The 24,727-nt window shown below is 37.4% G+C and overlaps 4 protein-coding genes across 6 annotated transcripts; 2 read left to right on the forward strand and 2 right to left on the reverse strand.

Moving 5' to 3' along the window:
* Nucleotides 1-593: 593 nt before the first annotated feature.
* Nucleotides 594-3,723, forward strand: LOC112149002 (dehydrogenase/reductase SDR family member 11). The gene is made up of 7 exons (XM_024276439.2): nt 594-831; nt 1,613-1,822; nt 2,670-2,764; nt 3,051-3,180; nt 3,277-3,369; nt 3,444-3,509; nt 3,588-3,723. Exons 1-7 carry the CDS (start codon nt 700-702, stop codon nt 3,627-3,629), a joined length of 768 nt encoding a protein of 255 aa, XP_024132207.1. The 5' UTR covers nt 594-699; the 3' UTR covers nt 3,630-3,723.
* A 1,811-nt stretch (nt 3,724-5,534) lies between these two features.
* On the reverse strand, nt 5,535-10,112 carry proca1 (protein interacting with cyclin A1). Its single transcript, XM_024278068.2, has 4 exons — nt 9,320-10,112; nt 9,114-9,246; nt 7,486-7,620; nt 5,535-7,401 (listed from the first exon to the last, which is right to left on the reverse strand). Exons 1-4 carry the CDS (start codon nt 9,813-9,815, stop codon nt 5,931-5,933), a joined length of 2,235 nt encoding a protein of 744 aa, XP_024133836.1. The 5' UTR covers nt 9,816-10,112; the 3' UTR covers nt 5,535-5,930.
* Nucleotides 10,113-14,936: 4,824 nt separating this feature from the next.
* zgc:174895 (uncharacterized protein LOC100126024 homolog) lies at nt 14,937-18,512 on the forward strand. The gene is made up of 5 exons (XM_024277754.2): nt 14,937-15,720; nt 15,841-15,934; nt 16,147-16,293; nt 18,022-18,117; nt 18,190-18,512. The coding sequence occupies exons 1-5, from the start codon at nt 15,598-15,600 to the stop codon at nt 18,330-18,332; spliced, it is 603 nt and encodes a 200-aa protein (XP_024133522.1). The 5' UTR covers nt 14,937-15,597; the 3' UTR covers nt 18,333-18,512.
* rab34a (RAB34, member RAS oncogene family a) lies at nt 18,418-23,805 on the reverse strand. Of its 3 annotated transcripts, none has more exons than XM_024277750.2 (11): nt 23,348-23,805; nt 22,042-22,161; nt 21,883-21,974; nt 21,736-21,804; nt 21,453-21,554; nt 21,302-21,366; nt 21,176-21,227; nt 21,019-21,100; nt 19,580-19,670; nt 19,207-19,314; nt 18,418-19,131 (listed from the first exon to the last, which is right to left on the reverse strand). In XM_024277750.2, the coding sequence occupies exons 2-11, from the start codon at nt 22,114-22,116 to the stop codon at nt 19,064-19,066; spliced, it is 804 nt and encodes a 267-aa protein (XP_024133518.1). In that variant the 5' UTR covers nt 22,117-22,161; nt 23,348-23,805; the 3' UTR covers nt 18,418-19,063. The 3 variants fall into 3 exon arrangements, with proteins under 3 accessions (XP_024133518.1, XP_024133517.1, XP_024133519.1); XM_024277749.2 differs by having other exon boundaries at nt 23,420-23,767; XM_024277751.2 differs by having other exon boundaries at nt 21,736-21,801; nt 23,420-23,761.
* Between the last annotated feature and the right edge of the window lie 922 nt (nt 23,806-24,727).

The following is a 24,727-nucleotide window of genomic DNA, read 5'->3' on the forward strand; positions in this document are numbered from 1 at the left end:
TGTGCCAAACCAGATCATCCAAGTGCTGCTCTGGACAGCATGAGACAATATGTGCTAAGATCAGACTTTTTACCAGAGTTTTTTTTAAATCAGTCAATTCTGGAGTAAGCATAGAGCAAACAAGACCTCATCAAGTCAGTAGGGATGTCAAAACCTTTTATAGGGGAGTCCAAATCCAGCCCTCGAGGCCCAACCTCCTGCTGGTTTTCCAGAAATCCTGCCATATCTGCTGCTGATTACCTAAATCAGGTGTGTTTGGCCAATATGCAGCTTCAATGGAAGGTTGGTTGGAGAAGATGAAAGACGCCGGCCCATGAGGCCTAGATTTGGGACCCCTGCTTTAGTCTATCCTTGAGGTGCGTGCACCCCAGCCATAAATTTATAAACTTAACTAATCTGAAATAATTAAATGCTAATTTAGTAACCCTTACTTGAAAATAATACTATTATTTTATTTTATTTATAGCCAGAGAGCCTCTATGGATGCAGACCCTGGTAAAGGAAAACTAAAAGTTTTCTGTTTTAAAAAAGTATTTGCTCTGAGTGACCCTGAACGCATCACGGTGACGTAGTGCGTTCCTTCCACCCAGCGTGCTGCGTTCAGAGTCAGTGGGTACAAGAGCTCCGTGACAGGTCGCCGCCCCGTCACAACAGTCCCGTCTTGTCTCTCGAGCCGTGGTGACCGCTGACCCGAAGAAGATGGACCGCTGGAGAGGCAGAGTGGCTCTGGTGACCGGCGCCTCGGTTGGGATCGGCGCGGCTATCGCCAGAGAGTTGGTCCGGAGCGGGATGAAGGTGATGGGCTGCGCCAGGGACGTGGAGAAAATAAAGGTTTGTTCAGGACTAAAAACTAAAAGTTTGTAGCGATTTCTAAAGGAAAGTGTTGGAAGTTTTACCCAGTTATAACAAGAAAGTTGTTAGCTAGCTTTAGTTCCGCTAATGTTACAAAGTGAAACTACTAATAAAGTTTTTGTTTTTCAAAAAAAAAAATATTTAATGCAAACAATTTATCACATATAATCATAAATGTAACCAAAACTGAGCGTGTCATTAGCTATTATTTAGCACGCTTTGTCGTGTTACATAAACCCGAGTTAGCGCGTAGATTTGAACTAGATCCAACAGCCAGCCATGATGTATTTCCTGACTGTGACTGTGACCTGAACGCAGCTTTCACGCTGCAAATGAACGTGAAACTGCCTTATAATCTGCATCAGATCAGCATGAAATGCGATTTCCATGTTTTCCTTTTGATCTTCAGAAAAAACTGGGAGTAAATAAAGTCAACGTGGTTAATGTTTCACCCAAAGTTTAATCATCAAACAAAGCCAGATGTCCAATAAAGTTTTGTTTGCTTTAATCTGCAAGGATTGGGAAACTCATGATCATCTAACACTTTATTGTTCCTATGATTTATATATTTTAATATATTATCATAACATTGTTTAAGCTATTATTAAATATACACGTGGATTATGGAATAGCTTCTATTTTATTGTGAAGCACATATATGTAACATAATTGGCTTTTGCAATATAACATGCAGCATATCAATGTTGTTATTATAAGTATAATATAAGTTATTATGTTCAAACATTGTTTTTGTTTCCAGAAACTGTCAGCGGAGTTTCAGAGCGAGGGCTACAGCGGCGTGCTCGTGCCATTCAAGTGCGACTTGACCAGCGAGGAGGAGATTCTCGCCATGTTCTCTGCCATCAAAGCGCAGCACAAAGGCGTGGACGTGTGCATCAACAACGCCGGCCTGGCTCACCCAGACTGTCTGCTGAGCGGCACCACCAGCAGCTGGAAGAACATGCTGGATGTGAGAGATTTGGAGTGTTTTAGGGAATCTGTCCGCTTTGAGAATTTATAAAATTCTGTTGAATTACATCTGTTATTACAGGTGAAATATGATGTTTAAGTTAAAACAGAGCAGCATTAGTGAGGAAATACAGCAAATTATGGTTGTAAAGCAAAAATCCCTCCTAGAAAACTGTAAACATGGACATGTTGCAAAAAAAAAAAATCTTATTTCCATCAGAATTCTCAGCTATAAAATGTAGAAAACATATATTTTAGTGCTTTTTCTTACAACTTCGTCAATGAAACCTCTTGGTTGTCAGTTTTTAAAGTATGAGTCCAAACTTTCTTGGTTTAAAACATAAATTTTAGCAAAAATCTATCATAACGTAATTTTGAAACTGAAGTTTAAATAGTTTATTATTATATCGGATTAAATCCTAAATAAAAAAGTCAGTCTTGTGATACTGAGCTGAATGGATTTGGGTCATTCGCTGCAATACTTAGACAAATTATATGATAAATCTATTTTAAAGAACCAAAGAAGGTTTAAAATTCTGTGAAATGTATGCTTTTACTGCTCAAACAAACGATAAGGACGAGTCAAGAAAAGGCCCAATTTTAAGATTCACTCCGATTAATTTTTTTTTTTTTTAACAAGTTCTTGTGGCATTTTTTTCTGATTATTAGGAAATATATTAAGGAAATTAAACTTAAAATTGCATGTCTGAGTATTTGTTTTATTCAAATTATTATAAAAAAAAGTAGAAATGTTTCCAGTAGCTTTCATTTTGAACATGAAGCAGTCAACTTTTCTTGAATTTGTGACACTTTCATGTGCATTTTTTGACCCTTGCGTGCTCCGTCAGGTGAACGTTCTTGCGCTGAGCATCTGCACACGTGAAGCCTACAAGTCCATGAAAGAGAGAAACGTGGATGATGGACACATCATACACATCAACAGGTATGACTTTAGAAAATCAGTGCATCAGAAGTTTCTTTTTTTAAAATAAATGTCAGTTGATTTTCGTTATTTTTTTATTATATATATATTTTTAATATAGTTTTGATCTATTTTAATTTTTCCTCTTTTAAATTGAAAAATACATGTGTTGTATTTTCTTATTTAAGTATGTTGTGAAATGAATTTTTTAGCCAACTTTTACTAACTCGAAGGAAGAAAAATGTATTTATGCGCCTCAACATTCACAGACTTGTGAAGCATAACCATTCATGCTCCATTGTTGCAGCATATGTGGACATCGCGTCATAAACAATCCTGACATCCATTTCTACACGGCCACCAAGTACGCGGTGACGGCCCTGACCGAAGCCCTGAGGCAGGAGCTGCGGGAAACAAACTCTCACATCCGAGCCACCGTAAGGCGCCGTCACTCCGCGTCCAATGTTTCCAAAAACCACTAGAAGTCTTCATGAATCACACTAACACTCATGACTCCTCCTTCCTCTCTGCAGTGCATTTCTCCTGGGTTAGTGGAGACGGAGTTTGGTCCGCGGCTTTACAGTCAGCATTCCGACAAAGCAGCGACTTTATACACCCAGTATAAGGTAAAACACTTTCCTGTTGTTGCTTCTTGTGTTATATAAGGCTGTAAAGTAACTTTTGATGCACCCTTTGATAGACTCTGGAAGCTGTAGACGTGGCTAACGCCGTGACATACGTGCTGAGTGCCCCTCCTCATGTCCAGGTTTCTGGGTTTCCGTTTTCTACATACTCTTACACATTTGAATTGAAGTTCTTTTTCTAAAATTAAATTTTTTTGTAGGTTGGAGACATCGTGATGAGATCTGTGGAGCAGCCGAGTTAGACACGACCTCAGAGAGAATCCGTCTGCTCGCCACAAATGAATTCTTCAAGAAATGAAACACTAATACAGAAAGAATAAAATGATTAAATCATAATTTTTGTTTTATTTCCGCCTGAATTTAAATTGTTTTGTCTTTTATTCTGAAGGACAGCACATCTGATCAACTCAAATAAACTGATTCACTTTCATGAACTGCTGGAATATGCACCAAAGTATAGAAATATATATATAAGTTATTCATAAATATTGCAAAAATACAATTTTGAAACACCAGAAGAAAAAAACGACATTGAAATTTTAAAAAAAGCTACCAATGATGTTCTCACTACATCTTAAAAAGTTAAATTTAAAGTTTTTCAATAAAATTATTGAAAAAGTATCGCATTTAATGCAATAAATCTTCCATTTTGTTGTTAATAACTTGTGTGCTTTGTAAAAAAAAAATAATAGCCAAGAATGCAGTGACTTTCTCAGATTGATCCAAACCCAGTACAAATAAATCACAACCTTGCAACGTCTTGAGACTCATATGCAATATAGATGGCATATATATCTTTTTTTTTGCCTAAATCTGTTGTAACCCTTTGATGTTTGTAACTCTCAAATGTAGTGATAAAAAAAATAGTGAAAGAAAAAAAAATATATGGTTTTTAGCATAAAAAGATATTAAAATATATACTAATTAAACCTCTATCAACATTTTCTAGGGTAAAATCAGTTTTTGTATTCGCACAAAAAGTAGAAATGCTTTGGCAGACTGTAAAGTAAAATAAAACTAGCTTTTAAAATAAATTTAAATACATTAACCATTAAGGCTTTTTCAAAAAGCTAATTGTGCGGCAATGAGGTGCTGAGCAGCCAATAAGGATGACAAAAATATGTCAAAAATGAAGGAGCTGGGTACTCAAAACAGTTCAGACTGATAACAAACCAAATTGATGAAACTGTAAAAAAAAAAACATTAAACACTGAAATCACAAAAAAGGGATATGAAATGTGTGTTGTGTGCTTTTATTTGAGAATATAAAGTCTGAAATTGTTAAGAGTTTTCAGGCTTCTCCCAGCAGAGGGGGCAGTTGTCAACAGGTTTTTTTGATATACCAGCATGTACTTTTCTACGGAGCCCCTGACATGACATTCAAAAACAAATAATAATGGTTTCTAACTTAAATAATGTGTGGTCACAAGTTAGTAGCTGTTGTGTGGCCACAAACAGGATTTTATAAGCATTTTGTGGGTACACATTTGCTTTTTGTGTACAGAAATATGTATTTTGTGTACACAAATCAGTATTTTGGTATCTTCAATTACTTATTTGTGGCCACAAAATACCAATATGTGCTCTTAAAATGCTAATTTGTACATACAAGAAGCTAATAAAATGCTTATTTGTGGTGACAACATACTAAAATATTGCCACAAATTTTTCTGAATGTCATGACCATGGCTCTGTATACTTTTCTTTTTGGTTCAGTGTTTCTGGATCTGTGTGTGCACAAATTTGTATTTTAGTATATTACATTTCTACAACTAATTTGTGGCAAAAAAATAATAACAATTTGTGCTCTCATAATGCTAATTAAAGGCCAATTTGTGGTCACAAAATACAAATGTAGGCAATTAAATAATAATGTGTGTAAAACATGCTACTAAAATGCTTATTTGTGGTCACAAAAATCAAAATTTATGGCAACAAACTGCTAGTTTGTGTGCATAAAGTGCTAAAAAAATGTGCATTTGTGCCGACAAAACAGTAAATACTAAATTGTGGCCACAAATAATTAATTTTAGGAATCTTTTTTTGTCATCTCCAGGGCTCCGTACTTTTCTTGTTACGCCTGTGTTTTCTGGGTTCGGTCTAATACAATAGTTCCTTCTAGAAAACTGGAAGAATAGTTTTAGGGGTGTGGTACTGGACAGTTATATTTATCTGAACAAAAATATAAAACTGCAAAGTTTTGCCCAGAACAGCAGATTCCCTATAGAGCCAACTGCTTTGTGTCTACAAATCAATAAGTTGGAGATATTTTTCTTTAGATTATTTTTTTCCCCTCTCTTCTGTAATTGAAAAAAAAATCTCTTTAGTCATGTTCTTAGGATAAACTATTATGTGTATACTTTTTAGTGCTTATTAAACGAAACAGAAGTGTTAACAATCATTTCAATTTTTTATTGTCATACAAACAAACAGATAATGAACATGATTCTGAGTCACATTTAGGTTTCAGTCTAGTGATCAGCAGGAGCTGGTTTCTAAGGTTACATCTTCTGATTTGGTTTTGATGCATCTGAGCTGGAGGATCACTGCTGCCGGCTAGACTGTGCTGCTTTTCTTCTTTTCTTCCTGTTGAATTGCGCTCTTGCTCTTTCCATGGATAGCTGCAGAAGACTCATGGGTGGGTCTGCTGAGGACTTTTCAGTGGCGATGGCGTTGTCTGGCGAAGCTGCCGGAGTCACTTCTTCAGTTTGTTTGGGGACAGAAATCCCCCCTTCAGCTTTCTTCCTCGATTTCCTCTGATGTCGGTTTTGTTGTCGATGGAGGTTTACATTGACAGTTGGGGCCGCTGTTGTAAAGATATTTGGAGTTTCGGTTTCTGTGGCCTTCACAGGCGGGCTTGGTGCAAGCTGTGCGTTTGGAGTTGTGAGAACTGTGGGCAAGTCTCCAAAGCGGCTCAGAGAAAAATCCGGATTTTCACTCGTGGTGGGAAGAATTGTTTTCCTTCGCCTGTTTCTGGGTTCTCTGCCTTTGGACCTTTGCTTTTTCAGAACTCTCAAGCTGGAGCTGAGGGCGGTAACTTGGATTTTCCCTCTGCTAGTGTCTGTTTGGTGGGCAAGATTCGGGTCGGAAGGAGGGATCAACGTGGTCGATAGGATGGCGTTCAGGTTAAAACCGTGTTGTTCAGCTGCAGAGCTGACTTTGATCCTGCTCTTCCTTGACTCTCTGCCCCCTCTGACCTTTAACCTTTCTCGTCTGACCTTGTGGATTGCAGTGAGGCTTTCATCAGTACTGAGAACGCTATGCCTTGCAGGTTGTAAAGTTGTCGGTGGAACAGAAGCAACACCTGTTTTCTCTTCTGGATTAATCTTCACTCCCTCGTACGTTCCTTGCTCGGTTTTTGCGTCACTTAGAACAAAAACTGTGCTGGGCGTTAGAGCGACGTCTTTGTTCTCGCCAGAGTCGGCCGGTTTCTCTTGGACACGCAAATGAGCTGAAACCCCATCCTGAGGTTTCTCTGGCTCATCTTTCATGACGTCATTGGAGTGCTCGCCGTTTCCTCTGGTGTCATAGCTGTTGATTTTTGTTTGTGTGTGCGACTCACTGATAAAGTTACTCAAAGTCAAGACTTCCTCCGTTTTGGTGCCTGGTGATGCAACCACAGCTCTTTCCTCTGCTTTCACTCCCACGGCTGTCTTCTGCTTTCTCCTCCTACTCTTCCCTTTCTGCTTTTTGCCAGTTTTCTTTTCCTTCCCCGTTTTCTTCTTTTTCTTCTTCTTCTCTGAGCTCTGCGCCTCGTCCTTCTCAGAGTCCACCGGAGAGCTCTGGGATGTGGAGACCGTCGCAAGCACCTTGATGAAATCCTCAGCTGCTGTCACCACGTTTCTTAGAGAAGGCTCTGACACCGAGGACTGGGACGTGCTCTCGGGTTTCTCGTCGCCATCGTGTTTCTTGGGAGGAGCCACCGTCAGCTCGTCTATGACCTGGATACCTCCAAAGTCGTACGGCGTCGACTCTTTGAGGACAGCGACGGGAAGCTTCTTGTATCCTTTACACCTGTGGGAGGCCCGCTGCTGTCAGTGCATGCATTATGAAGGAGCTCAGTTTGATGCAAATCTGCTTTAAGACGGCGGTACTCACAGGCCGTACCAGTGCCGCTCCACACACTGCTCCTCATAGGCAAACTCAAAGCAGGGAACAGTGAGGACGTTAAAGAACGCCTGACCAACAACCCTGGATGATGTGTCGTTGACTTTCCTCAGGCATTCTTTCAGTCTGCAGAGAGGAGAGTGCAAATATTCAACTTTCAGGCTATAGTTTAGGTAATATTTCAGCTACATGCTAGCTGTTTTGGCTAATTTAGGCTTTTTTTGTTTTTTTTTAGGCTGTTTTGGAGTTTGGCTAATATTTCAGCTACATGCTAGCTGTTTTGGCTAATTTAGGCTTTTTTTGTTTGTTTTTTAGGCTGTTTTGGAGTTTGGCTAATATTTACACGCTAGTTGTTTGGGCAAATTTATGCTTTTTTCAGTTTTTTAGGATTTTTTGAAGTTTTGCTATTTTTTCAGCTGCATGCTAGCTGTTTTGGCTAACTTAAGTTTTTTTCAGTTTTTAGGCTAATTTGGCATTTAGCCAACATTTTAGCTGGCTATCAACTTGAGCGTTTTCAGCCATTAGCTTCAGTGTTTCAGCTATCATCTTCAGCGATTTTAGCTATCAATTTCAGCATCTGCAGCTATCAGCACTAGCATATTCAGCAGCCAAATTCAGCTCACAGCATTCAGACCAACATTATCATAAGTAATGCTATATATCTAGTTCATAAATATGTTAAAAAGTTACTGTTTTAAAGTTTAAAAATGTAGTTTCGGTGTTCAATAAATGTCTATTCTGACCTAAAGTGCTTTGGATTTTGGCCCCTTGTGTTATTGAGTTTGACACCCCTGGTTTAAATTATTCAAAAATAATTTTAAACATATGTTTCTTGTTCACAACAGTGTGAACTCCATCACTAGATGGGTAAATTGACCTTTTGCAACCTTATGGTTCACTATTAGTCGGAGAGAAACAAGATAATTTGTTCAAAAAACCCCCTTAACCCTTTAACACCTGAGGTGCCGTCTGTGACGCTTCAACACAACATCTTTAACATAATGTAACTTTTCAGCCGTTAACACAATCAATGTCATTCCAGTGGATTCTGAAGGATTCTTCAGAATCTACTGGAATGACATTGATCGTGTTAACAGTTGAAAAGTTACAGTAAATCAAAGAACTGGTGTTAAAGGGTTAAACCATATTTATTTCTTCTAAATTATTATATAAATCAGTAGGAAACATGTTTGACATAATGTCACATCAACTTCTTCAAATTTTCACAATAAAAGCTCCAGTTTGGCAGCTTTTATTTTTTTTTAAATCTGATAAACAAAAAAGTAAAATAAGATTAAGTTCTACAGTATCGCTCCCTACTTTTTATTGTTAATGTTTATTGTCTATTTGTATTGTTCATGTCAGGTGACAATAGCAATATACAATATAACCCTTAATTTAGGCTCTGAAGAATTAGAACAGTGGAAGAAAAATATATTTTGCTTATTTTTACTAAATAAAAACATATATGAAATGGTAGAATGATGCACATTATCTGCTCTTTTTGCTTTACTGTAATTTTATAACTTCAGCTTTTGATTAATTTACAAATAAATGTAGCAATTATTCTTATAAAAAAACATTTTGCAGCATGTTTTTAAATAAATCAGTAGACTCACGCCTCATCACAGTCGCAGTGGCTGATGGAGTGCCACTTGAAGTTGGTGTATCCAAAGTTGGAGGAGAAGGGGTGGATGACATGCTGGCAGTGGTCGTGCGTGCGGCAGCAGCTGTCCGTCTGCGCGAACTCTCCTGTAAAAGTCGGGCTTCTGTCAGATCAGATCAGATCAGATTCGTGCCAAACTCGCGCGTCACTTGAACTTACCAAGCTGGTTGTAGTGGTCTGCCATGTTGCCCGCTCCACACCACAGGGTGCCGGGGTAAGTAAAGCCTCTCTTGGATCTCCTTAAAGCCCTTGCGCTCTCATTCCGCCTCGCCGCTCTGCTCTTGAACTCCCGGCACATCCCTTTGCTCTCATCCATGCGTGCGAAGCGCGCGTCCGCCAGCTGCCCCCCTCTGTGATCCAGCAGCCCCAATCTGCACTCGTGCATGAACGACTTCACCTGCATCAGGTTCACTGTGACTGAGCAGTTCACGAGCTTGCCCGCGGGGCTGACCATGGTGCGCACCACCTCCGCTCCGTCCGACACCTGGTAGAGGAAATTCTCCCCCACCATGGACATCTTTGCGCAGAAGGTGCCGTTTATTACGGAGAACGTCTCCTTGCTCTCCTTCTCTGCCTCCAAGGCGCTCCTCAAGAAGTCCCCCCTGACCACGTTTCTGTCCAAGTAGGACAGAAAGACAAAGAAGACCGACCACATGATGCGCAGGGTGGCACTTCAGCACCACGCGTAAAAGAGACAGCTCCTCCGGCTGGTCTGCGGCTCCGAGCAGCCCTCCCCCTTTTTAAAGAGAGCCGAAGGTGGTGTGATTATGAATTCGATGAAGGGCCACGCTGGGAGGAGCCAGCTAGATTAACCTCTTTGTGCCGAATTGCGCACTACTTTCTGCCCTCGCTGTGCGCAGGTAACCACCGGTCTGCTGGATAATCCCACCAGAGGGTTAAACCGAGGGTCCACAGAGGTTCAAGCTCTCACAGCCCGAGAGATGACCGCCCAACCCCCTCAGAAAGTAGAGATTTACTCTGGGAACAGGCATGGAGGAGGCTCCAAACATACCCACGCTTTCCATGGTAACAGTGTGGGGTGTCTGTGCAAGCGCAGGACACTGGACAGCTTTCAAATGCCGCTGAATTGGTGATGACCTAAATCCAAATGTAGGAACAAACTCTGTGACCGAGGAATGTGTGGAGAGGCTGCAAGAGTCTCACGCACAAGGGCCCCAAAAGGCTCCAGCAGGAATCTCATCAGCACAGCCCTAAATGTGCTTTGGGTTGATTAATGAAAAGAAAACAGAAGTGCAACTTATTTCAAGTGGATTACTTCTTTTCTAATCTGATAGATTTACTAACAGAATAATTCTTAAACAGGATTTTTTTCATCCCCTCTAAAATAAACAAGTTTTACAAATAGAAATGCTGTCTATTTTAATCAAATCAAACTTAATTTACTTTTCCAACTCATGTTACTTAAATGTTTTACATTAAAAAACAATAATTAAAAAAAAAAAACATAAGCAAGATGTTAAAATTATGAATGATTCACTAAAAAGATGCTAAGTCTTTGTACTGGAGGGTGGAAACTGGAGGGTTATATTTGTTTGTTTTTATGAAGCAGAATTATTTTTAAAATATTCTTTATATTAAAATTGGGGAAATATTGAGACAATGTTGGTTTATGATTTCACATTGATGATTCCAGTACTTTTTCATAAGTTGCTTTTTTTCAAGATAATATTTATTTCAAATTAATATTTATTTAAATGGGGACAGTGCATATTAATGAAGATTTCTGTGAATGTGGCAGTGTTAGCTGTAAAGCTCATTTTCAACAGGGCAAGGTGTTGGTTGAAATCAACAACAAAACTGACACAATATTCAATAAGTCAGTAAGAGTTTGAAAGATGAACAGAATAGTCTCTATTCAGTTAATAAAGGATCATGCATTAATCAAAGGAAATATGCTAAATTCCATCTGCAGTTCCTAAGAAATGCAAGAAACAACAATTAACATAAAACGATGCAATTATATAAAAGGTAGTTTGGCATAAAAAAAACAAGAAAAAGGAAGAGAAACATTGTAAACAATTCACATATTTAATCATGTTGACATATATTTTGTTAAAAACATGTACATTGCTTAGAATGAAGCAATTTAAACAGTCAAAATTTGATTTTCATTCAATATTCATATATTTGCAGGTTCATATAGTGTAGGAAAAAGGACAGGATCTCTTCAAGTGTGTGTGTATTGTTTTCTGAATTTAATCAGTTTTTTATTTAAAATTTGCATGTGAAAACATGAGTTCAATGCATGTATACTTCCATTTTTAACATCCCCTGCAGTTAATATTTGTCATTTTTGTGTCTAAACCCTAAATCAACACAAACAGCCAATAAAACCCTTTTGATTTAGTGCTATAAAAAATATAATTGAGAAGAAATGCATAGTTTCAATTGATTCATTTAGACATAATTTTGCATCATAATTTACACTGAAAGTTATGTTTTGTTAGAAAAGTCCTCATCTAACTTCCTTTGGGTTCCTCTTTGAAAGAACTCTCCTGCATTTCTGAGCAACTGCTTTTATTCTCAGAGGTAAATCTAAAACCCTCTTGTCAGATTGGGTTTCTAATCAGTCACATGGCTGGTCTTACTCGAAGCTCTGGAGGAAGAGATCCTGCCTACTCAGGGCACTGAAAGCGGATTGCTGGAAGGCGGAGGAAAATGATGTAAAATCACCAGAGGCAACATTCGACCACGTCTTGAGGGAGGGAGAGGAGGGGAACGAGCCCGTTTCCCATGAATTGAAGTGGTCACTGCTCGAGGGATTTAGGGCAGGAGAGCAAAACTGGGGGCGAACAATTCCACTGTTGCTGTGGAGTCAACTGACACCACCAACACACAAAGAAACCGGGTCAAAAAGACTGAAAGGTTGACTTGTATTACAGTCACATGTGAAGTTCCCATTCTTGTTACGCAATCTAAATGTCTTACAAAGTTGTCTTTAAGTCATTCACACTAAAATTGGTTTTAAATTTGAATCATCTAATTCCTACTTTTTCCATATTTGACTTTATTTTACCTTTTAAGTAACCTTAAACTGAGTTTATAGTAAAACATAAAGTGTCAAATTCTTGTGTCAAACAGTAACAAGAAAAGTAATTCAGAAGACATGACAGTTGCAGAACATCGCCCTCTGCTGGAGATAAGGAGTAACTGTCAAACAAGTGTGTGGCACAGCCTGCAAGTGCAAAGAAAAAAAACACAAAAAAAACATTATTTTTTAATTTTTATTAATAAAACAGATTCATTGTCATGTTTTGCTTCACTATTGACTTAATGTTCAATCTAAGAGAAACAAATTTACAATTCTAGCCCCTAAAAGGAATGTAAATGTATAATTTAGGGATAAGAAAACCTGATTTCAGGCTAAAAAAATATCTATTGATTTTTTTTTTTTTTTTGATTGCCAACCCTGATTGACACCAACATATGAAGCCAAGTGTTGCAGTTCCTCAAATAATCATATAAGTTTGGTTACAGAAGGGAGCGATTTCCCATAGATTCCCACAAAATCCATTTTATGTCATTAATAAATGTAAGGGCAGCCTGGTGTCAGGTTCAGGTCCAAATAGTAAAATTCAATTCTTATAAACCAGACTTAAAATATGACATTTTTTTAAACCCAAATATTTAATGATGGAAGAAGATTTATTTGAAATTATTAGTTTAATGCAATTATCTTGAAAAATAAATCACATTAAATAAAAAGAAAATAGTTTTTGGAACCAAATTGTGAGATTCTGTTATAGGACAAGTAGCAAACCACCTAGTGGTTACTACAGGAACTGATTTGGTTCCAATTTCTTTCATTTCAAAATCCTCCTTTTAACAAAAACCATAGAGCTCCCCTTGAATGAATATTTTCCAATACTTTGTTGTGTTTGGCATAAATATCCTAAATATCCTCAACTTTGTGAACTTTGGACAAATCTAAGTAAAATGAAGGTTTTGGGGTTTTTTTTTGTGTTTTCTTTTTTAGTTTTAGATTGATGTTCTTTTTTGCTTTAGGAATTTCCATGCTAGAAGATTAAGGAAGAATGTTCAAACTCTTCACAGAAAGGTCCTGGCTGGGCTGAGAGTTTCTGCTGTGCCTCTCTATCCCACTGCTGTGCAGCACTGGCTTAGAGGCAGACGTGGGAAAGTGCTTCAAGCGGAGGAAGCTCGGCATTCCCATCATGAGCTCAGCTTGAACCCTGGTTGATAAAACTCAGATGAAATTTCAGATCCTCTTTTGTTTGAAAACATTTACAGTCTGGGAACTGAAAAAGATGTGTGTTCGGTGAGATCAGCGGGTTTGCATTTATGTAATTGAGTTTACCTAGAAGTTGATCCCCTGGTTGCAACTCTGTTTTTACAATAAAGGGATTGAAGGGAGGATTACCAGTCTACCTTCTGACCTGGATGACCTGATGATCGGATCTGACAGATGCAGATAGAAAAGCATCACATCATTATTTCTGAATCATCAAGCTAACTCTTAAGTATTTGTGTAGCAGAAAATTATGGTTTTTTTAAGTTATTCCAAAAAAAGCCACGTGTTTTCCTGCAACTTTAAGGAAATGTATGTAGTCTTAATTTGTCTCACTTTTCCAGTCCAGAGGTCATCTTAAAACCACCAGACAGAAAACAAAAAAAAAAAACAAATAATTTATTTGTTAAATAATTAGCCTAAAAGTGCAAAAAAAGTGTCATAAATATTTACAAAAATACAAACGTAATTTATTTGGCAAATGCTGATTCAGGTCTCATATCGGCATTCTATTTATAATCACATTTGGTTCACAATATTGTACCAAAAAAGAATCTTAAGGAATTCTAAGGATTCCCAAAGAACACGATGGTGAATGAGACATCCTATAACATTGATGCTCTCTCACACGCGTGCACACACCCACAAAATCACACAGAATTTGCACTCTGGACCAATCTTTAATTGTAAATTATTTTGTACTTATATCACCACCACAAAAAAAAGTAGAGGACCTATGGTGAATATTTTTAAATGTATTTTAAATGTTCTTATATTATTACATTTTGGCTCTTTGGTTTTGAATAAAATGTTTACTCTTTAAATAAACAATATCTTTTCAGTCTTGGTTAGTTTTTGAGTTCTGAACGTTGCTGAAACTTTTACCTTTGACCTCTCCCAGAATTCAACACACACTGCCATACCTGTAAACTATAAGGAGCCATTTCTACAGAGCGTTCAACACTAATTTCTTCAGGAACTGCCATTACACCTAGTATTTATGATCATTTAAGACATATTTTAGTCATTTCTGTCCATTTTTTTTTCTTTAGATTTAAAAATGAACGTAACATCTGTCTATTTCCATAGTATTTTAATAGTTTTTCAGTCGCACAAGTGGAAATATTGGAAATAATTGTTGTATAAATAAAAGCCTCTTCACACTTGAGAGGTGAACTTGTTTTTTTTTCTACCATTAATGTCTGTTATTACAAATTTGCATCAAATTATATCTATTCTATGTGCTAGAGTCAAATTAACTATTAGCAACACGATACACTTTTTAATCATAATTGGAAATAAATTCAGGCATCAAGGGGTTAAGAGTGAGGCACAATGAGACCAAACAAAGAGTTCAGTGTTGAGCAGCTCGGATAGACATCATTCTTGATAATGAAACAAGCTTTTGTTGAAGTTCATTACAGAATTTATGCATTGAGGTTTGATCAAGCTGAGACAAATACTGGATAAATGTTTATTTTTTTCTTTAAAAACAAACACATTTTTGCATTAATGTCTGAAATTGTAGTTAGTGGATGGATCCAGTAGTGAACAGTGCTAAACAGTAGTCTCCTTAAGTATACTACAAGTAGTTTTTACTAAAATAGAGGTAGTACACTTAAGTGTACTTTTTATATATGTTCTATATGTTGTAAACTTAAAATTTTGCACTTTAGTCTGGAGAAGTATTCCGTTATACTTCCGAAACTGCGAGTAAATTGTCTGCTATATAGTGTATTTGCCGCTCTTGTACTTATACTTAAGTATACTTAACAAAATAAACTTTATGTGTCTTATGTTTTGCTATATTTTATCATAATTCAAATTTCATTGCATTGTAATGCAATTTTAACACTATTTTTCACCTTAGTCCATGTTAGAAGTGACCCTTATAATGGGGGGTTGTGACCGTTCTCTGCATCATTTTTGTTTTGGTTGTTAAAATAAGAAGCTGTAATTTAATAGTGAAAATTTTACAAATTAAACTGATGAACTGTAAATAAGAAGTCCTGCATAAACTGTTGAGAGAATGGATAGAGAGCGGTTGACAGCCCCCTCCCACTAGCCCACCCCCTCTGGAATCTGATACGGGACTCTCTCAGCGTCAGTCCAGCTGGCTCTCCCTGCTCTGTTCTTCAAATCCTGCAGACCAGTGCTGTGCCCCAAAAAAATGGACGTGTTGGAAGTTCCAGCCAACCGACAGAAAGGATGGTACCTTTCTCTGATGGCGCCCAACACGAAAGGACCTGCGTTTGCTTGGTTAGACCCGTCAAGACTTTACTGTAACCCTCAGGTACGACCAGTGAAAGCAGAGGTTTCTAGAAGGCTATTGGTGACACCGTCTCACTGTATGACCAAACGTTGTCTCTTTTGGGTTCACATTATCCACTCAGCTTGTTTGTTCTGGGCCCAGGCTCTTGCAGACTGTGTGAAAGACCTCCTCAGTCCATTTGACAGCGACACCATTGACCTGGTTGCTGGGATTGATGCAATGGGATTTATTCTTGGTGAGAAATTCTGCTGAGTTCACAGTAATCAAATGAATTTTACACAAAGAGTGCAGCTGAGCACCAGCGTAGATTTAGACATCTGACCCCTCATGTTTAGGCTCTAAATTTAGATGTTACACCACTAAAACTTTTTTTTTTCACAACAGTATGTTTCATGTTAAACATCAATGTTTCTTTAAAGAGACTTTGCTCTCTTGACTGTTTTTCAGGAGCGTCTGTTGCCAGCACTCTTGGAAAAGGCTTCCTGGCTATTCGCAAAGCGGGTCATCTATGCGTGGCAACCCAGAGCCAGAACTACACAGACTACACAGGCAGAGAAAAGACTATGGAAGTAAGACTGGATGTACTAAAACCAGGTTAATCTTCCTTTTTACTTACGTTAATAATCATTTTTCCAAAGGAGGAAGAATGATTGGAATGCCAGAGCAAACGGGAATAGATTACACTGTTGTGTTGATGATTGCGTTTCCTAAAACGACACCTTGATCAATAAGACAAACAACCAAACAAAAATGAAAACTGTGACAAACAATTACCTTAATCAAAGTCAAATAGAGTTGATCTCTTTAATAAATAAAACATTGAAACATTTTTCCCATGAGTTTCCAAAGATGCTTTCAAAGTAAGATGTTGTTAAAGCCAAAAGACTGATATATTCTTCCACAACAAAAGACAAATATTTTACCAAGTACTTTATATATCTAACATATTACCTTTTTATTACATGATCCTGTTCCTTCCATGTGACACAGCACCATCTAGTGGAAGCTGAGCAGGATTACAACCATTTTTTGTAAATAGTTTGTTTGCTTACCCTGTTGCTAAGGTTATTCTTTTAGTAACATATATTATAGTCATGTGTTTAAAGAGCAGACAATAAATGTTATAAAAAAAAATAGCAGATAGTCCTTCCTTCCTTCCCTTCCTTCTTCCTTCCTGCATTCTTTCCTTTAATTAAGAGCAATATTATTTTCAACCTTTGGCCAAGAAAAAACAAGAATTTTTGGAAAATTGAAAGAAAATTAGGTTACAGGAAATAGATAAAAAATAAAAACACAAGCAAAGTGACAAGAAAGTCTAATAAGATCATTAAACTGCATGAGGCCTATAGCAGCATATTTCTTTCAAATGACCATTAAGATACATTTTAAAAAGACATTTGGTTGAAAAAAACAAAACAAAATCAGGGGAATAGTCAGTCAGGAAGCATAACCTCTGGAGGAAATTTTTTTTTTGTCTTTTATTTTGCAGAAACTGCTGTATTTGGATAGAAAGATTGCACAGTTGATTGTTTTAAACTAGGGCTGGTTATTGCCAGTAATTTCCAGCACTGATTCACCAGAGTCTGGATCAATTCGATTCCAATATTTTTTTTTTTGATTCTTTGATACACTCAATTCAGTTATATTTTGAGTTTACAGTTTACACCTTCAGACACATTTGTTTAGAAATGCATTAATAATCTAAATATGTTTTGAAGATTTTTATATTAATCTGATACAGTTCACATACTGTAAGATGTATTAGTGAAATTATAATTAGATTGTTAATGCTAAACAGTGTTACATGGATTCTCAAACAGAGAAGCTCCAACAATTGTTCGCCTCTGCTGGAGGGTGTTTTTGTTTGGCCACTTAGTGACGATGGTGCTTTAGCATTACACCAGAAGAAGAAAGTATGTGCAAAAAACAGTGCTTTAGACCACAAATAGTTACTTTAAAAAATATTTCCTTAAAAGAGTTTGGAAAATGTATGCCTGTCTGTATATAAAGATGCTCATTTGTATGTTTGGGTCGACCGAGCGTTAGCATTAGCCGTTCTACGGGAAATCCCATTATACTTTATCATGAAGCTAGCGGACTTTAACATTATAGATCGATGTCTTCTTTTATGGCTCGATTATTGATCTATTGGATTGATATAGTTAACTCATCCTTTTGGGATTTTCATTAATTAATGGTCTAAAGTGCTGTTATTGTTAAGTAGTTTGCCTTTTAACCTAATTACTAGTTAAATAGTTGGATATTTGACCTTATTTAATGAGGCGATTCTGATACGGGTCTGGCCGCTGTGTCCCGCTGCAGGTGTGAGGGTGTTGTTAGTGGATCAGTGGATTGAGACAGGAGGAACCATGAAAGCTGCCATCCAACTGGTGGAGAGGCTGGGAGCCACAGTTGTAGGTGAGTATCGAGATAAACCGCTGTGAGGAGCAGCTCTCAGTGTTGACGTGCCGTCTTTCTCACTCCATGCAGGCGTGGCAGCAGTCGCCATTGAAAACACGGAAGGAGGAAAGTGGGTCAAAGAAAACTACAAGTTCTCCCACTGCATCCCCGAAGAGCTGCAGAGCCAAATCGACCAGAAATATCTGAACTCCTTCAAAAGCTTTGACCAATAGACCCAGAATTTCTAAACTTTCGTTTTGTTTTTAAACTCTAATGGACGCAAAGTTGATCAGCACAAAAAAGTTAGATAAAATGAACTCCATTTAGGAGCTTTTAATAACTACCGGTTTGTAATCATTCACTTTTTTCTCCTGTAATACCTCTTGGACAAAATAAATCATATTTCAGAGGCAGTAAATAGTAAACATCAACATCCACAAACACACACTACTACAATGACAAAAAAAAAAGTTCAGTCTGGGTTAATTGCATATAAAAAGTACAGGAAAAAGTGTCTCAGTTTATGCCTTTAGATAAATATGAAAGCTAAAAAATGACAACTTATTGTTTACTTGGATTTCATGCTACTAAATAATAACCTGTAAAAATATTTGGGGTAAATTACTGCCTTTGTTAACTCCCTAAAAAAGCACTTATGTAAGACTTTCAGAATACACATGAAGAAAAATACTGACTGTAAAAAACAATAAATCTATTCAAGCTAAGCTGTCAGCAAAGGTAGTACCTACAGTCACTTTTAATAATCTTGTGTGAGTAGCTGACACAACAAATCAAATCCTTCCCATGAAGGAAATACTCCCAAAGCCTGGAAAAAAGTGACTTCATATATGCCCGGCAGCCACAAAAATGTTCCCCTCTGAGCTGGACAGCAGCCGCGGTCCTCCCAGCTGAAGAATAAAAGAAGGCCTCATTTTTCAGTCTCCACACATTCCAGCAGACATCCTCACTGACAGCAGTTGGGCTGTTTCTTTTTGGATGAAGCATACAGATTGCTTGAAGTGCTGTTGATTCCTAAGAGACGAGAAGCGGCGCGGTAAACCACCGGTACGCCACCAAAATTTGCTGGCTCGTGTTTTGGATACTTACGGACAACGTCTCCAATTTGTCTGGATCCACTTTTCTCCAACTCAGCGAGGACATTCGTCTCAAAGGCCAGAGAGGCCAGCCGGAAGAAAAACTCCCTCACGTTTTCCCCTGAAAAATGATCAAATGTTATAGCTCTGGCAGGGAGGGAAATTACCACATCCAGTTAGTTAACATGAACTTCCACTACCATTCCCGGCCAGCAGGGGGTGACAGATCCTTGTGAGCACCCCTTATTAATAATATGGGCAAACATAAAAATAACAAATTATCTGTAAAAGAGGTGGGAGATGTATAAAAAAGTTTTCTTTCAAATAACTTAAATAGTTTTTTTTTTTTTTGTCTGTCATGACATTTTTGAAGTGAAGCAACTCACCTGTCAGTGACGAAACAGCCCAGTACTCTGCATGGATCTCCTTTGCCAGTCTGAGGGCATCTTGTTCGATCTGAGAATACTGAGCTGGAGACTGAGGAGAAATAGTAATAGTTTAAAAAAATGCATCAAACAATTTGAAATATCTCCTATCCCTTCAAAATTAGACAGAAAAGTGCATACCAAACCCCAATTTTAGGACAAAAACATGATATTTTGCATCAAATTCTGTCAGTTATGCATCAGAAACAGGGCAGATATGAAGCAGTTCAAATTCATATTCAAAATCCACTGAATCATTTTTGGGGTCATGAAGTTGCTCCAGCTAATGAAGCTACTGTTGGATAAAGATGGGGTACACCACATTCAAGGGGCAATTTAGAATCACCAAATAACCTATGACGTATGTTTTTAAACTGGAGCAAATAGAAAGGTCCTAGATGGGATTTGAACAAGCGTTTTCTTGCTATGTGCTAACCACTACACCAGCCCTGTTGTTTCCATATTTATCTTCGTAATTCTACATTTTTATGTTAATAGAATGGATGAGTGTGAAAAAAAAATCCTCCCTGTATTAAAACTAGAGCGTTATAATCGGAACTAAGACGATTAAACTGCGATAATGCTAGCGTGAATGCTGTAAGCCGAATGTGGCAAGTGGTGATAGCTGAAGATACTTAAATTGATAGCTAAAAATGCTTGAGCTGATAGCAAGCTAAAATATTAGCTAAATGCCAAAATAGCCTAAAAAACTGGTAAACTGTCTAATTTAGCCAAAACTATTAGCATGTAGCTGAAATATTAGCTAAACTCAAAAATAACCTAAAAAAACAGAAAAATATATAATTTAGCCAAAACAGCTAGCATATAGCTAAAATATTAGCTAAACTCCAAAATAGCCCAAAACATGTCTAATTTAGCCAAAACAGTTAGCATGAAGCTAAAATATTAGCTAAACTCCAAAATAGCCCAAAAAATGTCTAATTTAGCCAAAACAGTTAGCATGAAGCTCAAACATTAGCTAAATGCTACACAATTATTCCCTTTTTTGGTATAAAAAAATGAAGTTAAATACAGATTGAAATACATTTCTGCAGAATGGAAGCGTTCCTTATGTTTTATTGTTTCTAATTGGAGCTAACCGTGTATCTCAGCATCTTGAAGCGACAAACTGATAAAAACCAGGGCCTACAATGACTGTACAATGCAGCCCTTTCACAGGAGCTACATCAGATACAAAAGAGAAAGAAATACGGCTGCTGATTTTATCTGCAGTGACCGAAAAGCTCTGTAAATTCATTTGAAATGTTTTGGGGTCCGGTGAAGGAGGAGAAACATTCCTGAGGTCTGACCCCGGACACAGCCTCTGTGCTGCTGGCGCCCCTCCAGTAAAAGCAGCACGGACTGCCTGCAGGCACTCTAAACAGCTGAGGAGGACGTACGCTCAAGTCTTTCTTTGTGCCGACGAGGAACAGCTGAACACTGGTGGGGTCGTTCTCTTTCAAGGCGTCTTCAAGCCACTGCCTGCAGTAAGTGAAACAAGGGGTTAAATTAAGACTTTTTATCAAAAGTGACTAACAATCTTAGAATAAAGCTTACCTTGAATGTCCCAAAGAGGCAATGTCGTTAAGGTCAAATACAATCACTACAACTGAGGGAAGAAAAATGTGGTTTTAAGAACTGGTGCTGATTACAGTCTGCTTTAATGGAAATCTCACGCCGTACCCTGAGCCCCTCTGTAGTAGGTAGAAGCGATGCACTTGAACCTCTCCTGACCGGCTGTGTCCCACCTGCAAAGCACAGTGAGAACAGTGAGTGACCAACACCACGCCAGCTTTGTTCTGTTTGTTTGGATGAGATTTCTGAGGAGACGTACAGCTGCAGGCTGAAAGGAACACCCAGCACCTCGAAGCGCTCCATCTCAAAGTCCACACCGATGGTCGCCTTGTAGTTCTTATCGAAAGCATCCTTGCAGAACCTAAAAGGAGATCAGACCCTGATATTTTGCCTTTTTATTGAGCTATTTGTGAAGATTTTCATAGAGTTTTTAATTAAAGGAATGGATTCCTACTGTACATTTATATAATTCTGCATTTTTTGGAAGTGTACTTCAAGGTACTTATTTCCAGAACTGCTCTTAATAAATGTGTCGGGTTTACCTATTAATCAGACAAGTTTTCCCCACAGCCAGATCCCCAACCACGATGACCTTTGAAATTTTAAATCTGCTGGCAAAGATTAAAAAAAAAGAAAAGTAAATAAGAGTCAAGTTCCTGAAGCTTCATAAGTCAAAGTTGCACACTCACCCGACAGTGCCGGTGCGCTGCTCCTGGCACGCCGTTTTCACCTTGTTGTTAAAATCATTTGTAATGTGCAGAGCTGCTTCCTGTCTGAAGGGCTAGAGAGATGCATCCAGTTAAAGCTGCTGTTAAAGAATAATTTCAAAAGAGCGGACTGGGTCTTACCTGAGGAAGATGAGCGATGATTCGGTCCCGGCGGACCGGAGGAAGAACACTCATGGAGGATACTCTGATAGACATGGAGCCTAGAGGAAAACAGTCGCTCACCCTGCAGTCAGCACACCTCTGTGGAAGAATAAAACACACATGAGTCCTGAAGATCAATATTTCTACAAGCAAAGATCTATCCAATACAGTTTCTAGCTATTAATACAAGTTATTTCCAGACTAAAATAATCACCTTTTCAGATTAAGCTGTTTAAGCGGACCTTTTTGTTTGTGAAAAAGAGAAAACATCATAAATAAAATACATGCATACATTTTGAATTTAGCTTATCATAGACAAAACTTAAAATGTAATTTTCTGCAAGGTTCCTTAACGTTGCGATGCTTAAAAGCTTAAAATAAATGAAAAAAAATGAAGCTTAAAATGATCAATATATGTTCAAATGCTTTAAAAAGTCATCACAATTTGGGTCTTGGAAGATAAACAATAACATTTAACCTTTTTTTTTTTTAATCAAAACAGCTTTATTCAGAAAATGTTGCAGTTTTTACTGTTCGTATCAGATATTAATTGATTTGTTTTTGTGAGTGTTGATTGGTAGCCATGGCTGTTGTTCACAGACAAAGGGGGGGATTATGATCAGTTCATTCATAAAAATCGAGTTTATAAGATTTAGAAGGGAAAAAAATGGTCACAAAGGTGCTATAAACGGGTTTTACGGAGGTTACACGGTCAAATTTACGAAGAATGCAAAGTTTGGTGTAGATGCTAAAGGAGTTTCATATAATTTCAAAGTAAAAGTCTAGAAACCTAATCATTAAAATATAAACCATTTTATAGATTGGGATTTTCTATGTAGTTTTCCCCCAACTCTTAATAGTAAATCAGTGGAAACGCTGCGAATTTTATAAAGTACTATTTTATTTTATTTATTTATTTATTTTTTTTGCTATCATAAAAAAGCAGAACTCGTCAAAATAAAAGCGGCACTTTTACATTTTATAATTTAGTTTAGGCTTCTATAAAACTTTCATATTTTGGGACGTAACTAAACTAACACGTTGAACCTTTTAGAATAAAATAAACTCACACAGACAGAGACAATGCTCGTTATCCCGCACATTAAACACAGTCAATCAGCTGTATTTGAGCTGATCCCTTTACTGTCCGGATTAATCCTATTGTTCATCAAAGCTGCCGCTAAAAACACAACGCTATTTGTTGCTGTTGCTTAGAATTTCAACGATAACTATAAACCCAGCAACCTTTAGCTATTTTGACCATGAAAGCGCCGGCGAAGTTTACCTCAGACAAAAACGCTCTTCGAGGTGAGCAGGGGAACTTTAAAACGCAATGTTTTCGTCAAAGAGATGTTACCTAGAAACCTGGTGGTCTCCTCCCCCTCTTCTTCCTTTCTCCTGCTTCGAGTCTTCTTCCAAAAACACGGTTCTTGAGGCACTCTAAAACGAGTGTCTATAAAAGTCTTCTTGGAGTTGGAGAAGATCCCAGGAAGTTGAGGAGCAGCGGACTCGTACCGCAGCGGCTGCTGACTCAGATCCTGGATTCATTCTTTCTTTCCACATTTTTTCCTGCTAGGCCCCCTGCTGGACGAAAATGTAACTGCAGCCTATCCAACAGGGTGTCCTCATCGTTCAATTTTTCACCTTTTTTATTATTATTTTTTATGGAGTTTTAAATATATTTATTCTGTTTATCTCTGGAGTTTATAGAAACATTTAATAAAATAAAATATAAATTATCTTTTAAAAATTACCTTAATACATCATCCGCTATCCAAGGCTGTCCACAGATGTGCCTGACCGTTAATCGGCTTAGCATGTCTAGAAGCTAGCTAATGAAGATTCAAAATGGTTAATCATTCAACCCATGCAATGTAATTTTGATACTTTACTAAAAATGCATGAATAAATAATTTTTAATATGATTACCTCAAATTAATTTGAAATATATTCTTAACAAAAATGATAAAATAAAAATCAGATTGCAACTATTTGATTTTCTTAACCCAACTCTCATAAATACATGGGATTTTGAAGTGGTGTGCAGAAAGAACAAGTCTAAAAAAAATATACAAAATAAATAAATCTCAGTTTGTAAAAAAGGGAGTGGTGATAAAATGTTATCTATTAAAAAGTCAGCCAGTTTTGATAGTATTGTGGATAGTAAGATAGCATTCAAGCGGGTGCATCCTATGTTTAATGTAAACTTTGACTGTTTTGCTACAATGTGATGCTGCATCAAGTGTCACAGAGGTGACACCTGAGAAAACCTTCTCAGGTGTCACCTCTACATTCAAAGAATAAGCTTAAAAAAACATTTTTTTAGTTTAAAAACCCTCTTAAATCATTTTAGAACAATTCTATCTATTTTTCATTTAGCCTAAATGTCACTTTTCAAAATAAATGGTTTAATAAGTAACATAGGCTAATTTAAGGTTGTCTGTCTCCCCTATGTGGACATAGAGGAGAATAACATTTGAGCACAATATCTCCTCAATTATTTACTGAAATCAGTTTAACAATTTCAATTGTTGTCAAAAACATTATTTGTTCAAGCTTATAACATTTTTTGTCTCATTTGCATGTTTTTTTATAAAGAACATTTTCAGAACAAACCAACTTTGTACTTTTATTGTCTAAATTTACACTACAAAATCTAATAGCA

This window comes from Oryzias melastigma, linkage group LG13, assembly GCF_002922805.2.
Source record: "Oryzias melastigma strain HK-1 linkage group LG13, ASM292280v2, whole genome shotgun sequence".
Taxonomy (NCBI): Eukaryota; Metazoa; Chordata; class Actinopteri; order Beloniformes; family Adrianichthyidae; genus Oryzias; species Oryzias melastigma.

What these genes read in the sequence shown, in the direction of transcription:
- LOC112149002 (XM_024276439.2), top strand. Translation starts at nt 700, where the DNA reads ATGGACCGCTGGAGAGGCAGAGTGGCTCTGGTGACCGGCGCCTCGGTT. An exon ending in GGGACGTGGAGAAAATAAAG is followed by an intron (nt 832 to 1,612) that starts GTTTGTTCAGGA and finishes TTTTGTTTCCAG; the next exon opens with AAACTGTCAGCGGAGTTTCA. An exon ending in CTTTATACACCCAGTATAAG is followed by an intron (nt 3,370 to 3,443) that starts GTAAAACACTTT and finishes ACCCTTTGATAG; the next exon opens with ACTCTGGAAGCTGTAGACGT.
- proca1 (XM_024278068.2), bottom strand. Translation starts at nt 9,815, where the DNA reads ATGTGGTCGGTCTTCTTTGTCTTTCTGTCCTACTTGGACAGAAACGTG. An exon ending in AGACCACTACAACCAGCTTG is followed by an intron (nt 9,247 to 9,319) that starts GTAAGTTCAAGT and finishes CGACTTTTACAG; the next exon opens with GAGAGTTCGCGCAGACGGAC. An exon ending in CACTGCGACTGTGATGAGGC is followed by an intron (nt 7,621 to 9,113) that starts GTGAGTCTACTG and finishes TCCTCTCTGCAG; the next exon opens with ACTGAAAGAATGCCTGAGGA.
- zgc:174895 (XM_024277754.2), top strand. Translation starts at nt 15,598, where the DNA reads ATGGACGTGTTGGAAGTTCCAGCCAACCGACAGAAAGGATGGTACCTT. An exon ending in ACTGGATGTACTAAAACCAG is followed by an intron (nt 16,294 to 18,021) that starts GTTAATCTTCCT and finishes GTCCCGCTGCAG; the next exon opens with GTGTGAGGGTGTTGTTAGTG. An exon ending in GCTGGGAGCCACAGTTGTAG is followed by an intron (nt 18,118 to 18,189) that starts GTGAGTATCGAG and finishes CACTCCATGCAG; the next exon opens with GCGTGGCAGCAGTCGCCATT.
- rab34a (XM_024277750.2), bottom strand. Translation starts at nt 22,116, where the DNA reads ATGTCTATCAGAGTATCCTCCATGAGTGTTCTTCCTCCGGTCCGCCGG. An exon ending in CTACTACAGAGGGGCTCAGG is followed by an intron (nt 21,228 to 21,301) that starts GTACGGCGTGAG and finishes TTCTTCCCTCAG; the next exon opens with TTGTAGTGATTGTATTTGAC. An exon ending in GCACAAAGAAAGACTTGAGC is followed by an intron (nt 19,671 to 21,018) that starts GTACGTCCTCCT and finishes ATTTCTCCTCAG; the next exon opens with TCTCCAGCTCAGTATTCTCA.